General features: G+C 36.0%; 1 protein-coding gene across 2 annotated transcripts in view; it reads right to left on the bottom strand.

Annotated features, from left to right (window-relative positions):
• Ak9 (adenylate kinase 9) overlaps positions 1-16,336 on the bottom strand; it is a 127,348-nt gene that overhangs the window by 75,149 nt on the left and 35,863 nt on the right. For both annotated transcript variants that reach the window (XR_007342060.1, XM_048787325.1), the window contains exons 11-13: positions 13,716-13,855; positions 13,455-13,635; positions 3,747-3,891 (exon numbers count right to left, since the gene is read on the bottom strand). Coding sequence is in view for 1 of the 2 variants with exons in the window: in XM_048787325.1 (XP_048643282.1) it covers positions 3,747-3,891; positions 13,455-13,635; positions 13,716-13,855 (466 nt within the window). In the remaining variant the exon portion in view is untranslated. The remainder of the gene's footprint in view (positions 1-3,746; positions 3,892-13,454; positions 13,636-13,715; positions 13,856-16,336) is intronic.

Consider the following 16,336-nt stretch of genomic DNA (forward strand, 5'->3'; position numbering starts at 1 on the left):
ATGTTTGACAATAGACTTCAATGACACCACAGTTGAGGAAATGTTAGAGAAGTAATTTAGAAATTCATAGTTAAACTGTTCTATGAGCTAAAACACTAAGTAAGGAGAAAATAAGGAAATTAAAGATCACTTCAATAAAGAGAGAGTATGGAAAAGAATTAAGCAGAAATACTCAAAATGAAGGAATCAATAAATCAAATTAAATATTCAATGGAAAGCATCACCAATAGATTAGACCACTTTGAGGACAGACATTCAGGTCTCAAAGACAAAGTATATAATTCTGAAAATAAAGTCAACCCTAGAGTAAAGATATTAAGAGACCATGAACAGAATATTTAATGTTACTGGATAACATTAAAAGGCCAAATTTAAGATTTATTGGGATAGATGAAGACTCTGAAACACAAACTAAAGGAATGCACAATCTTTTCAATGAAGTAATATCAGAAAATTTTCCAAACCTTAAGATTGAAATGTGAATGTGCTGTCTGCAAGAGACTCATCTCACAGGCAAAGACATCCACAGACAGAAAGCAAAAGGATGGGGAAAATATACCACTCAAATGGATCTTGTAAACAAGCAGGGGTTACCATTCTTGTATCAGATAAAGTAAAATTCAAGCCAAAATTAATCAGAAGAGATTAATACTGCTTAAGGGAATCATATATCAACAAGATATAACAATCGTAAATATTTATGTCCCAAATAATGGAGCATCTATGTACATCAAACACACCTTTCTCAATATTAAGAATCAAATAGACCATAATACAATAATACTGGGTGACTTTAACACACCTCTCTCATTACTATATCCATCTTCCAAACAAAAACTAACTAAAGATTCTATGGAACTGAAAAATACAATTAATAACTTGGACAAGCAGACATCTTTAGAATATTTCATCCATCAATAACCGAATTCACTTTCTTCTCAGCAGCACATGGAACATTTTCTAGAATAGATCATATTTAGGGTCACAAAGCAAATCTTACCAAATATAAAAAAATACAGATAATATGTTACATTCTATCAGATTATAATGGAATAAAATTAAAAATCAATGATAAGATAAAAAATAGAAATCACTCTAACACCTGGAGATTAAATAATACACTCCTAAACAATGAATAGATATCAGAAGAAATCAGTGGAGAATAAAAAATTCCTTAAAGGTAAATGAAAACAGTGATACAACATATCAAAATCTTTGGGACAGTATGAAGGCAATTCTAAGAAGAAAGTTCATATGGGGCTGGGGATGTGGCTCAAGCGGTAGTGCGCTCGCCTGGCATGCGTGCGGCCGGGTTCGATCCTCAGCACCACATACAAAGATGTTGTGTCCACCAAAAACTAAAAAAAAAAAGAAAAGAAAGTTCATAGCACTGAGCTCATATACTTAAAAGAATAGAAAGATACTAAATAAATAACCTAATATTACACCTCAAGGTCCTAGAAAAAGAAGAAAAAAAACCCAAAATCAGTAAGAAATCAATAAAATCAGAGATAAAAATCAATAAAATTGAGATTAAAAAATACAAAAGATCAATGAAACAAAGATTTGGTTTTTTGAAAGGATAAATAAAATTGATAAATCTTTTGCTAAACTAAATTTGAAAGGATAAATAAAATTGATAAATATTTTGCTAAAAACTAATCTTTTGCTAAAGAAAGAGAGAAAAGCCTCAGATTATCAAATTCAAAGATAGAAAAGGAAAGATCACCACAGACACTACTGAAATACAAAGGATCATCAGAAACTATTTTGAAAATTTATACTCCGATAAAATAGAAAATCTTGAAGACATGGAAAAATTCCTACAGACATATGACATACCCAAATTGAACCAGGAAGGAAAGAAAACTTAAAACAGATTAATTTCTATAATGAAATTGAAGCAGCCAAGAAAAACTTTCCAACAAAGAAAAGCCCAGAACTGGATGGATTCTCAGCTAAATTCTACCAGACCTTTAAAGAAGAACTAATACCAATCCTCCTCAAATTATTCCATGAAATAGAACAGGAGGAACTCAGAAAAACTCATTCTATAAAGCTAGTATCACTCCAATACCAAAACCAGATAAAGACACATCAAGGAAAAAAAACTTTAGACCAATATCTTTGATGAACATAGATACAAAAAAATTCTTAATAAATTATTGGCAAACTACACACAAAAACACATAAAAAATAGTGTTCCATGATTGAGTAGGATTCATCTCAGGGATTCAAGGTTGGTTCAACATATGGAATCGATAAATGTAATCCACCACATAAATAAACTTATAGACAAGAATCACATGATTATTTCGATAGTTGCAGAAAGAGTATTTGACAAAGTGCAGCATTCATTCATGTTTAAAATACTATAAAAACTAGAGGAACTAACCTCAACATTGTAAAGGCTATATGAGACAAACCCAAGGCCAACATTATTCTGAATGGAGAAAAACTGAAAGCATTTCTTCTAAAAACAGGAATAAGACAAGGATGCCCACTTTCACCATTCCTATTCAACATGGCCATTGAAACTCTGACCAGAACAATTAGTTAAGAGAAGGAATTAAATGGATAGACTAGGAAAAAAGGAGTTGAAATTATCTCTGTTTGTCAATGACATGATCCTATATTTAGAAGACCCCAAAACTCCACCAGAAGACTTCTAGAGCTCATAAAGGAATTCAACAAAATCACTGGATACAAGATCAATACCCATAAATCAATTTGGTTCTTATACTCCAAGGATAAATCTGCTAAAAATGAAATTAGGAAAACTATCCTATTCAAAATAGTCTCAAACAAAAGAATACTTGGAAATCAACCTAACAAAATAGGTGAAGGACCTCTACAATGAAAACTACAGAACACTAAAGAAAGAAATTGAAGAAGACCTTAAAAGATGGAAAGACCTCCCATGTTCTTGGGTAGGCAGAAACACTCAAAAGGCCATATTACCAAAGTGATTCAGATTCAATGACCTTCTTCATAGAAACAGAAAAAGCAGTCATGAAATTCATTTGGAAAAATAAGAGGCCTGGAATAGCCAAAGCAATTCGTGGTGAGAGAAGTGAAACAGGAGGCATCACAATACCTGACTTCAAATTATACTACAGAGCTATGGTACTGGAACCCAAACAGGCATGATTAGTCAGGAGAAAAAGCAGGAAGCTTTGGAAATGAGAGTTCAAGTCTTAGCTGATACTGGGGTGGTTTTAAGGAGTCATTTATCTTCTATGAACCTCAATTTCTCATCAGTAAAATTAGAGAATTTATTAACTGATCTCCAAGATTTCTTCCAGTTTCACAGCATTATGACTTTTTGAATTTGAAATTAATATTTCCCAAACAGAAAGACTTAAGTATAATCAGGGCTGACATATAAACATAAAACAACAAATTACACTGGAGTCAGGTGTGTCTTGCTATTGTTTTAATTGCCAATATAGATAAAGGTGTGAATACTACTCAAACTGTCTCTACCCAGTGAGTAGATACATAAAAGTAAAGACATTCAAATTTGGAAACTCCTTCTGATTCCTTTCCTTGGAGGTCTATAATTGAATTTTCTTTATTTACTTATGAGTTGGTTTATGTTTACTCATTCCTACCACCATTTTTAAGAAACCATAATGTGCAAGGGGCTGATAGCAAGATGAGCAAAAAAACAGTCCTTGCGCTAAAGTAGCCAGACTTAATAGCTGACCAAAACTTAAAATGCACATTTTAAAAAGATGGTTTACCTTGTCTTTTAGCTTGTAGTTCTGCAAGAAGATTTTCTTTCACCACTTTGATAGCTGCTTCAGTGGCCTCGGCTATAGAATTTTCTATTAATGATTCACGGGCTGCATCAAAAATTGGCTGAACGACTGTGGTATAGTCAATGACCTGCAAAGAATATTCAAGAAAATCCACATAAACACAAGGTACTCAATCAAAGATAAGTGAATAAAGGAAAGAAAAGAAGATCAGTAGAGTAGAGGAAGGAGAAAGAGGGAGGGAAGAGGGAGGGAAAAGTGGGGGAACAAGGTGTGGGAGCTCTGTGTTTGGGATTGGGGTTCTACAAACTTTGTGACTGTGACATGCTTGGTGACTAGGAAGTTTCTGTGCAAAGCCCAGCTGCTAGTATATACCTGGCTACTGGGAAATTCCTGGGCTAAAGCACAGGATGCCGGGCTGCCATAGCAATGTCCTTCACAAATTTACCCTGCTTCCCACACCTGGGATGCCAGCGGTCTCCCCCTGAGGGAATAAGATAACTAGGCAAGCACTATCTGGTCTCCATGGTAATGCCCCTGGAGGATAGGGACCCCATGTTTATTCTAACCTGCACCTTATCTCAGTTAGCTAGCACTCAGGGTTAAAGAAATACTAATTAGAATATAGTCATGGTAACGGGAGGTGTGTGTTCTTGGAGTTAATAAACTCCCAGGCAGGGAGGAACGGACACTTCACTTCTGCACCTCTTCTTCACCACTTCACTTCACTCTCTCTGCTCCATCCTGTCTGCCCGTTTGTACCCTATGTCTGTGTCTGTTCTTTTGTGTGTCTCCTCACAGGTTTTCTCTACAGGTGTTCCTTTATAACAAGGAATGAAATATAATTCCATGTATGTACGATTTTGTCAAAATGAACCCAATCAGTATGTAAAACTATAATGCTCTAATTAAAAAACTCAAGGTACTGAGAATACAAAACGTTGTTCATCTATTTATCTATATCATCTATCTATCTATGCCTATCTTCTAAAAATATTAATACCATTTCAGGTATTTCTGTAATTGTGTTCAGAATTCACTGACTTTGAGTACTTGCTTTAATAGACATTCATTCATATTTTTCATGCATGGATTTCATGTATTTATTCATATATACATGCATCATATGTATGGATATACATGATATATATATATATTTGGAAATATATATATTTGGTTACATATATATTTTTTCCTTAATCAACAAATATTTAAATGTATTAAATTAACTTTGTATGTATAACTTACATACAATAAAAGGTACCAGTTTTTGCAAATAAATACATACAACAACCACCAAAATCAAGATATAGAACTTCAATATCACCCAAAAATGTTCCCTTTATGTCCCTGTGTAGTTAATACCTTCCCTCCTCTTCTCCCTTTCCCAGCTTTCATTCCAGGCTCTTGGCAATCACTTTCTGCTTCTGTCACTACAAATTAATTTTACTTTTTCTAAAATTTTAAGTAAATGGAATAATACAGCATATAACCTTTTTCATACTTTCTCCCCTTAATAAATTGGTTAGAATGGTTTTGATGAGTGTGATTGCAGGGGTCCCTTTTTATTGCTGAGCAGTGTTCCATTGTATGAATGTACCACAGATTTTTTTTTTAATCCACTCATATATTGATGGACCTTTGGGCTGTGTCCAGGATTTGACTATCATGAAGGAAGGTGTGGTCATCATTTGTATAGAAATCTTTTGTAGACATGTGTTTCCAGGTCTCTTAGATAAACACTTTAGAATGGAATTATATTTGACTTTATAATTAACCATCAGAGTGGGTAAATGATTTTACATCTCTACCAGCAATGTATGAAAGTTTCAGTGTCTCCATATCCTCACCAACACTTGGCTTTGTGAATTTTAAAATTTTAATAATTTTAGTGGATGTGAAGAAGTATCTCATTATAGTTTAAATTTATATTTCCTTTATCACTAATAATTTCAAACTTATTGAAATTATTAGCTGTTCACTTTTATTTTTAAAAAATATTTTTAGTTATTGATATAATACCCTCATTTTATTTATTCATTTTTAGGTGGTGCTGAGAATTGAACCCAGGGCCTCACATGTACTAGGCAAGTGCTCTACCACTGAGCTACAACCCCAGCCTCTCACTTTTCTTTCTGGGCACATATTCAACTTTTGTTTATTTAAAAGATTGACTTATGATTCTTTATATGTTCCGAGTATATATCTTTTGTCAGGTAGATAATAAACTTAATACTGTATATTGGAATCTTTGAAATAGATTTCTATATTTCTTTTAAGTTGAATGACTATTTCCAGATTCCTAGACTCCATTCTTCTCTTCCATGTACTTATATTGTCTTAATCCATGCCAACAAGTCCACATCGACATCATCATTTTTAAATGGGTACACAGACTTTTATTAGATGAATTAGATATTAAACTTGTTTAAACTAAAATACCGATAATATATATTTAGGTATACACGTTTTAAATATATATTTAGACATAAGTTAAGCTATGATGAATACAATTATGTACAATATTCTTGATATTATAGTTTCTTTAGAAAAATGCATCAAGTTCAATAATTCAAAGGACATGCATGGATTTTAGGCTTGTATATGTTAGTTTCAATTGCTATTCCAAATGGTGATACTATTTTCAGCAACATAAGAGGATGTACTTTCCCCTCTCCTATCTACATGTCAGTATTGGGTGTTAACAGTAATCTTTTACATCTAACAATGAGATTGACATGACATATCTCTAGTTTTTTGGTATCTCTCTGTTTTTCAGGGAGGTGATTTTTTTTCTATGTTGCAAATCAAAGCCTCTTAAATGGCAGGCAAGCATTCACTGAGCTATGTCCCAGTCCCCTTTTTCTAATGTTTAATGGTTATTTATATCTACTATTTTGCGAATTGCCTGTTTGTTATTTTTTCCCCCTGGGGCTTTGTGCAGAATGGTGATTTGACTCGTGGTCTCTCTGACTGTCTTGTGGCTACATTGTGCTGGGAACTTCCTGTGCAAATGTAAAGGTCAAGATAGCCCAGTTGCTATGGTGACACCCTGCCTGAGGAGGCTCTGTGCAAAGATGCAGAGTTGTATCAGTCAGGACCTTGAGCTCAGGCACCAGCTCCTGGGGATAAAGAATTCTGAGCATAACAAGATAACCCTAATGTCTTTCCAGTCCTGTCTTTCAGATTGCCTGATTTGCTGAAACTTTCCACAAATAACCTTTGATGAAACCTATACAATAAACATGCTGAGCTAGCTTGGGGTCATTATGCCTGTATCAGAGAAAAACATCCCACCTGGCCCCAGCTTTTTCTTTCTATGTGTGTCCGTCTGTCTTTTCTCAATCCCCCATCACCCCTCACTAATGTGTCTTCTGAATTAATGCCCTTGGCTGAGAGATGGGGCTGTGGCATGGCTTTATATACATAGTGATTTTTCTCTTTATATTTTAAAATGATAATTCATCTGTCTGACCCATATTGTGCTGGGCTTACAATTTGCCTATACATCTTTTGATATGTCTCCCTTTACAAAGTGAAGCCTACTTCTCTTCTTTAATGTAGGTAGGACTTAGTGTTTTGTTTTAAAAGAATAAAGAACCAATATAAAAAAAAAGGATAGAGTGTGGCACAAATGACAGTGGGTGATTTTTGAGAGTAAATCATGAGAGACATCGCAGCTCCCTCCTTGGTTCACTCTATCTGAGGGAAGCTAGTAGCCATGTGACTGGGACACAAAAGCAGACCTATGAAGAGCTCATTCGTGTGACAGAGCCATCTTCCAGTCCCAGCCAAGCCTTCAGAGGTCTTTGGCTGAGTCAATATCTTGACTGCAATCTCATGAAAAAATCAGGACAGAGTCACCCATCTAAGTCATTCCTAAATTCCTGACCTGGTGAAACTATGCAAGATAAGAAATGTGTATTGTTACTTCAAATCTGCTAAGTTTGGGGTGGTATTTTTTTAAGGGGATAGGTCACACTAGTTTTGAACTCCTGGCCTCATCTGATCCTCCTGCCATGGCCTCCCAAGTAGCTGGGATTAAAGGCATGTGTCACTGTACCTGGCTCAGTTGGGGTAATTTTTAATGCAGTAATAGATAACTAATACACACATATATAACAAATATATAAAAAATTCCCTCCTTGTGCTGTCAAAAGTTTAAACTTTTCTTTTAATTTTTTTTTTTGGACTTCAGTTTTTTTTCTTTCAGTTTTTACACTTTAATCATCTGGTTATAACTTCTTTTTTTTCAAACAATGAACAAATTAGAAGTCTAAGATACACATGCATACACAAATTTCTTTTCCCAAATTCCCTCAAAAGAGATAGATAATACTTTTAGAAAAGTATGCATTGTTTATGTTATTAAGCTTATATAACAATTATTAACAGCTGAAGTATATAGAGTGTTTTTCATTAAATTTCTATTCTAGTGGGTTGCTTCAGTTTGCTTGGTTTTCTATGTATATATCAATAATGAATTCCCAAACTCTTCCTTAGCAGTATAAATCTCCTCTTGATACACTTGAACACATTCAGTAGCATCTTCTTCCTGCAGTTCTCTCTTTTGGAGACTTCTGATCTCCTGCCCTATTCTGGACTGGTTATTTTCCAGGCTTACAGAACAACTGTCATCATGAACTGTCCCTCCTCACCATCTTGGTATTTCCTTTCCCTCTCTCCTGTCATAAATACCCTTTTTCTTCTTGGCTTAAGCTCTCATTTTGATGGAGCATATCCTCTAATGGCTTCCCGAGAAAGACAACTTGGGAGGTTTTGTGGTTCAGATATGAAATGTCCTCCAAAGTCTCATGTGTTGAAGGCTTAGTTCCCAATGCAGCAATGTTCAAAGATGGGACTTTCAGAAAATGATTGGATCATAGGAACTCTAATTTATCAGTTAATTAATCCATTTGATGGATTAATAATTTAAATGGACTACTGGGAGGTGGTACAAAACACGGGTTTGGCGAAAGAAGGTTCCTGGGGTTGTACCCTGGGGAACTCTATCTTCTTCCTGCTTACCCTGCCTCTACTTCCTGGCTGCTTTGAACTTTGCTCTGCCATGACCTTCCACCATGATGTTCTGGCTCACATCAGGCCCAAAGCAACAGAGCCAGCTGACCATGGACTGAAACCATGAACCAAAATAAATCTTTCCTCCTTTATATTGTTATTGTCAGGCATTTTGGTCACAGTGATGAAAAGCTGACTAACGCAGAAGATAATTTTTTTTTTTTTTTGTAATTGCAAGTGCCCTCATTCTCTCATTGGACTTGATTTATTACAATATAAAATTCTTGGCTGGAATCACTGCCCCTCAAAATTGTCATCTGTTTTTCAGAGTTGTGGTTGAGAGGAACCATACTATTTGAATTCCTAGTCCTTAGTATGAAAACTAGTTATTCTCTCCAAAGTTTTCTAGGTTATTTTCCCATAAGCTTCTGGATCTTTGTCCCCAATGTCCTGTGATTTCAAGTGATGTGCCTAAGAGTCTTTGTCCCTTCATTGTACTAGATATTCACAGAATCATTTATTTTTTATTTTTTCTTGTGTGGTGCTGGGGATTGAACCCAAGACCTTGTGCATGCAAAGCAAGCACTCTACAACTGAGCTATATCCCCAGCCCATGGATCATTTATTTTTATTTGTTTTTTGAGGTATTGGGGATTGAACCCAGGACCCCACACATGTGCCCTACCACCGAGTCATTATCTCTACCCTTTATTTTATTTGATTTTGAGACCAGTCTTGTTAAGTTGTTCAGGCTGGCCTTGAACTTGCGATCTTCCTTCCTTAGCCTCTCAAGTAGCTGGAATTGCAGGTGTGCACCACCATGCCAGGCTCACTGGGTCATTTGAATCTGGAAACATGTTCTTTAATCTGGGAAATTTTCTTTGATAATATTCTCCTCTCTGATTGTTCCTTCTAGAATTCCTACTGGATGATAGAGTTCATGGTTTTTCTCTCCTATTCTTTTTCTTCATCTCTTTGTCATTTTCTACTAAATTTCGACTATAAATTTCTGCTAATTTTTTTTAAATTAAAAAACCCTTCTATTGAATTTTTTGGATCAACAAAACTATATTTATTTTGTCTTTATATATTTTCTATTTTAAACTTAATTTCCTCCATTTTATATTATGTATTTTTTAATTGATTTTAAAAAATAAATAAATGAAAGCGGAATGCATTACAATTCTTGTTATACATATACAGCACAATTTTTCATATCTCTGGTTGTATAAAAGTATGTTGACATCAATTCGTGTCTTCATACATTATAGGTACATTACATCCACAGTGGTAGAACTACTCTTTTAGTTATAGTTGTTTCAAAGATCTTTTCCAAGGCTATTGTATATCAGTTTTTCAAAACTGAAGCCTTCTATCAGAAATATGTCTTATATTTTGATGAAATAATAATCACTCATCTTTAAAACTGTTTTGGAGTATATTAATTGTTTGATTGCTGAAAAAATATTATCCCCCACATTACTAGCTTAAACAACAAACATTTATTATTTCATAGTTTCTGAGGGTCGAACAAAATAATTTCTCATGATTTTAAATAGTAAGGTCATAATGCATTTTATATTTACTCAAATTCTATCATGTAACTCAAATGCAATAAAATGCCTAAATACAAGCAATAGATAGCTTATCCTGTTTTAATGTAAATGGTTAACATATTACTATGTGATCACCAAACAATATGACTGATAACATACAGTTGCTATGCATGCAGTAATATGAACTTTCTTAGGGCCAACATTTGAGACTCATGATGAAATTTTCTAAACCACTACACATGATTTTGATATTGTAGTTGAAATGTATCATAATACTCTTCCTGCATATTTTAATAAAATTATGGAGTTTTGTTTTGAAGATGTAAATATAAATGGAGTGTGAAAAAATGTTATATTGGGGGATCTGTATAATCTAAGAGGCTTTAAAACCAAGTGAGATTTTACAGGAATATATTATCTGAGGATACATTTTGAGAGTATGTTTGAATTAAAAGACCTATGCACTAAGAAAAGTAAAAAAGACCAATTAATCTTAGAAGTGGTGCTAGGCATTGTGTCTTGAGTGACTCCTCAAAGAAAAGCAGTGATGATAATGCAAAACTTTTAATAAGTTAAAAATGATATTATCTATAATAGTATCCAATCCCATCAAATATCTAGAGGTCTATGTAAACTTTTGCACAGAAAACTCTTAAATTTTTACTCATAAAAATTTAAAAAGATTTAAATAAATGGTGGAGTATATATTTATGGACTAGAGGAGTCAATTCAGTGAAGATTCCCATTCTCCCAACTGATCTATATATCTGATGTAATCCCAATTAAAATTCCAAAATATTTTCTATATAAAATTACAAAGGACGGTGAATAGTTAATGTACCTCTGAAAGAGAGCAATAGGATGAAAGACCTTGCTCTATCTGACATCAGGACTTATTGAAGAGCTAAAATAATCTGTCAACATAGCATTGACAGAACAATAGCAGAAGAGAACAATGGAATAGACCACAGAGCCCCCACACATGTATTTAATGCACATGTATTAAAACATGCTTTAAAACAAAGGGAGCACCGTAAACAGTGGATAAAAGACAGGTTTTTTTTCTTAAATGATCCTGGAATAAATGGATATCTGCATGGGAAAAAGTAAAATTTACTCCATGAAATTTACCCACAAGAAAGTCAATCCTCGGTATAGTTTACATCTAAATGTGAAAGTCCAAAAATTTTAGAAGTTAATATAATATCTTCACGATGCTTGGCAAGTAAAAATTTATTTCTCAAAGGTGAGTCATAAAAGTACTGATAAAAAAGGACAAGCTTGACAAACTATTCTCCACTAAAATCAAGAACTTGTGTTCACTGACAAATGCCACCAAAAAAAAGCAAAACAGCAAACCACAGGGTGACAGAAAATATCTGAATTGCTTAAAATCAACAAAAAAAGTGGTCTGCAGACAATGTAACTCCTACTGACAACATGTAAAAATACACAATAAAAGTGGACAGGACACTTGAACAAACACTTCAGAAAGAGAATATCTTGAATGGCCTGTAAGCATTTGAAAAATGTTCAACCTCATCAGTTATTAGAACAATGTAAATTAAAACTACAGTGAGATATTATTAAATGCCCACTTGAATGGATAAAATCAGAAAGACTGACCACAAGAAGAACTGGCAGGACTCTGGAAAAACAGAACATTCATACCATGCAGATAGGATTGTAAATTAGTAGAACTATTCTGGAATTACCTACTCAAGTTAAACGTATGCACACTCCTGTGTCCCAGAAATTGTCCTCCTAGATATATCTCCAAAACATAAACACATACATGTGTACTCCAAGAGACACATACAAGACTATCTATAGCAGTATTATTCATAATACATCAAGTTTTATTGACACCCAAATATGGATAAATTATAATTTATCTGTTGAATGAATTTTATCCTAAAATGATTGAGCTACAGTTATGTATAGAACATGAATAAATATTGCAATCATAATATTAAGTGAAAGAAGCCAGGCACAAAGAATATAAAATTTTTAAGCCCACGAAGCTTAAAAAACATGCAAAACTAGGGGCTCGGCGGTAGAGTGCTTGCCTAGCATGTGTGAGGCACTGGGTTTGATTCTCAGCACCACATATAAGTAAATAAAATAAACATCCATTGACAAGTAAAAAATAACTTTCAAAAACATGCAAAAGTATTCCATGATGTCTGATATGCTAAAACCACGAAAGTGTGGAAACAAATACCATAAAACAGGCAGCAGTTACCTCCTTTGTGGAGGCAGGTTGTCGTAGGGACTTATAATGGGAAGAGACATGGAAAAGTCTTCTGGAGTGTTGGAAACATTTCATATTTGACCTGGGGTGGTGGTTATACGGAAGGCTTATTTTAAAATGATTTAGGGAGTTTCACTTTTCTGTATATTTGTCATATTTCATAATAAAGAAGTTAAAGGCAAATTGAAAATGTCACTCCTGTGCTGAAAAGAATCTAACAGCATTTTGAATCACTCCAAAACCTTCCCATGACCTGCACTGCTCTGACTACGTCTTCAACCACCACGGGATGCTCTTCCTCCTTTCATAGATAACACTGTACATACACTGACCTTCTTATAATTTCTCTACAGTCCAATCTCTCATCAAAACATCTGGCTCTACTTTCAAGTTATATCCCAGATCTGCCTGCTTCTTACTACCTTTACTGCTGTCACTCCAGTCTGAGATATAAATAATTTCTCTTCATTTACTGAGTAAATAAGATCACTGGGGGAGAAGAGGACAAGGAACTGACAGACCAGGGAGCTGGGAGGATCGTCTTTGCAGATGTTGAAATCACTGAGGATCAGGGCAGGAGTGGGACCGTGGGGAGACTGAGAGTGAGGCAGGGGGGTGCAACCCAGGAAACAGAGTGGAAGAAGGTGATAGGTGGCATCATCTGGGTGACAGGACATTCAAATCTGAGGGCTTCTAGGAAGCAGAAGTGCCAATAACCGGAAGGAGGAAAGAGGATGTCTTTCCCACTGGGAGCTCAGTGGAGTAATTTCCCAGCTGACAGTATGAAATGCAGAAAACAACAGAAATGAAATCCTACAAATCACAGTCAAGGATAGATAGATGAGCAGATAAGTAGGTAGTTACCTTTCCTTTGTAATAGTTTGCAATCAAATGGCTAAGTGTCGTTTTCCCTGAATATTGAGGTCCAAAGATGAATATTTTACATGGCGGTATTGGCATAGGTGGAAGAAGAAAGGGACGTGGATTCAATAAAAAACTTTTTAATGTTTCTTCTGATGAAAGACAGTATATTTTACCTAGAAAACTTAAAATACATCGTAACAATAAGCAACTGAAAACATATGTGGAGAAGTTTTAAAATTAAGCTCTGAAAGTCTTACTTACCTCACAGAAAAATCTGGTAATCCTGAATAAATGTTACCTTCTTTTAAAGCCACAGGACATGTGCGTCCCCATTTGCTTCTGCGCCATCTGTATCTTGGTGCAATAAGTTTATAAGCTGAGAGAGTACGAAATAGCTCGTCCTGCAAATCACAAATACTACACTGAAAAATGTGGGTATAAATTGTGCTAAAGGGAGTGGTATCAAATATTTTGATTCTTATTTGATGATGCTTTACTATTTAAGAAATAATGTTGAATGCAAATTTGGACCTTTTTCTTTTTTTAATATTTATTTTTTAGTTGTAGCTGGACACAATACCTTTATTTTATTTATTTATTTTTATGTGGTGCTGAGGATCGAACCCAGGGCCTCACACGTGCTAGGTGAGCACTCCACCACTGAGCTACAACCCCAGCCCCAGGGCTTTTTCTTAATCACAACATTTTGTACTTGTCCCCAGGTTTAATGAGACTAATTTTCATTTCAATTTTATTTCAATTTTACTGAACATTTTTTTATTATGTGGTAGAGTGAGCATGGGATAGAAAGGACATTCTCTATCATATCCGCAAAAAATCAGATTCTAAAAATGTTTTTCTTTTATTGGTGGTACTGGGGATTGGACCTAGTGCTTGTGTTTGCTAGAGAAGTGCTCTACCAGCAAGCTACATCCTCAGCCCTTCAAAAATTCTTATGGAAAAAGTTTTAAAATGTACCAGATTTTTAGTCAATTTATCTAAGCTTTTAAATAGTAAGATGTTATATACAGATTGTTTTTGCATTTACTTATAAGGGGTAAAACTTTCATTCTGAAACTTTAAATCTCCCTCAGCAATTGTGGGAGACCAACCTCGCACGTGACTGAGTTAACTCCCCTGCTAAGTGATGAGGTGGCAGCCATGCTGCTAGACTGCCCTGCTTTTCTAGGGTTCAAGTAACTGTGTTTCGTTTCGGGCATGGGCGTGCCTTCCCACATCCCCATGGATGGAGCTGTGCTCACCTGTTCCTTTGTAATATTACCCCTTGCCCTGTTTAGGATAGAATTTTCCATGGAAGTGCCTTGTGTGTGTCCCCTTCTTTTACTGTGCCCTTGGATGTGGCCTACCCAGATGTCAGTCAACCTGCTGACAGTGGGCATCATGAAGCTAGACTCAGCCCCTTGAAACCTGACTCCTTACCTCATTTGAATAGCATCTGCGGGCTCTCTCTCTCTCTCTCTCTCTCTCTCTCTCCCCCCTTGAGGTCAGAGGAGCCGTCACAGCATCCCCAAAGAAAAAGGTATTTCTGTTTCTTGTTTGGTTATTTCACGCAGCCAAATTAGCCCAGTTCCCCTGGAGTGACCCCTGAGTGTTTTAGTCACAAGCAACCCGGCAAGTGGTGTCCCTGGGTGGGCAAAAGGTCTGAGTGCTTAAGCCGCTGGGACAAAAGCCACAAGCAATCATTTCTGTTGGTAACTTCCAGACCTCAAAGACTGTCAAAAGATTCACCTGTCTTTGTGCTATCTTAGCAGGGAATGACAGAACTAGGACAAGATGGCACACCAGGCACCTGGGAGGGGGAAAGGTCCCAGACTGCCTTTGACACTCAGATGTGGATAGCACATATGCCTGCTGGCTCTAGAACTGAGCACAGAGCACAGACGAGACTGGGAACTGTGGTCTTGCCTGGACCATTGTAAAATCTGAAAGCAAAGAGGCATGCACACTGCCAGGATATTGCATGAGAGTCCTCACTGAGGGCTGGAAGTGTTAAGACTAAGAACCTCATTGATGGGGCAAGTGGTGCCAACAGCCTTCTCCAAGGAGCCCATAGACAATAAACTAGGATGGAAACTACCCAGAGGAGTCAAGAGGTGGTCACTCTTTCCTTATCATCCCTCCTTCCTGTCCAAACATGGGAAAAGTGTTTTAATAGCAGACCACATTCCCTTCTCAAATTCCTGTTCCTCAAGCCACACTTATAATAGGTGCTGAGTGGGGAGAAGAGGAGTTTTTGAATGAGTTTGGTATTAAAGACTTAAAACTGATAAGGACTACCTTCTGGTTAAACTAGGCAGAATGGATTCTTGCATTTATATTTACTGCTTCCCTGAAATTCCCTAAAATGACAGCAGAGGCATAAAAAAAGGAATATGTACACAAAGACACGGAGAATGGAAGAAGAGACCAAAATGATGGTCAGAGCTGGAAACTGACCAGCAGTGGCTATACAGTTTTGAAAAAGCAGATTGATTAGTAGTAACTGGTTTAGATCAGAGAAAGGCAAAAGCTAAAATATCTGCCGTGGCAAGGATGGATTTGGGGTGGATGGGGATAAGAAGCCAGTTGACTCCAAAATCCTAGAAAGACACCGGCCTGGGTGATACCAAGTACCTCTGAAGGGGGCTGAATGGGAGCATAAAACAGGATGACTGGTTGGAAGTCTTTGAAAAGGGGTGCTAGTAGCCAGAGCCACCTCCCACTCCCCTCAGTTAATTCACTTATCCTTCCCCCCACACTCCCACCATCTCTCTTTCAGGCAGAAAACGGGAGAGACTGAATCCGAGGCTTATGTGAGACCACTGAGGTCAGGGTGGAGGAGGGCATGAGAAATTTAACAATGATAGCCACTGCCCTCAGGA

This window comes from Marmota marmota, unplaced genomic scaffold (assembly GCF_001458135.2).
Source record: "Marmota marmota marmota unplaced genomic scaffold, marMar, whole genome shotgun sequence".
In the NCBI taxonomy this organism is placed as follows: Eukaryota; Metazoa; Chordata; class Mammalia; order Rodentia; family Sciuridae; genus Marmota; species Marmota marmota.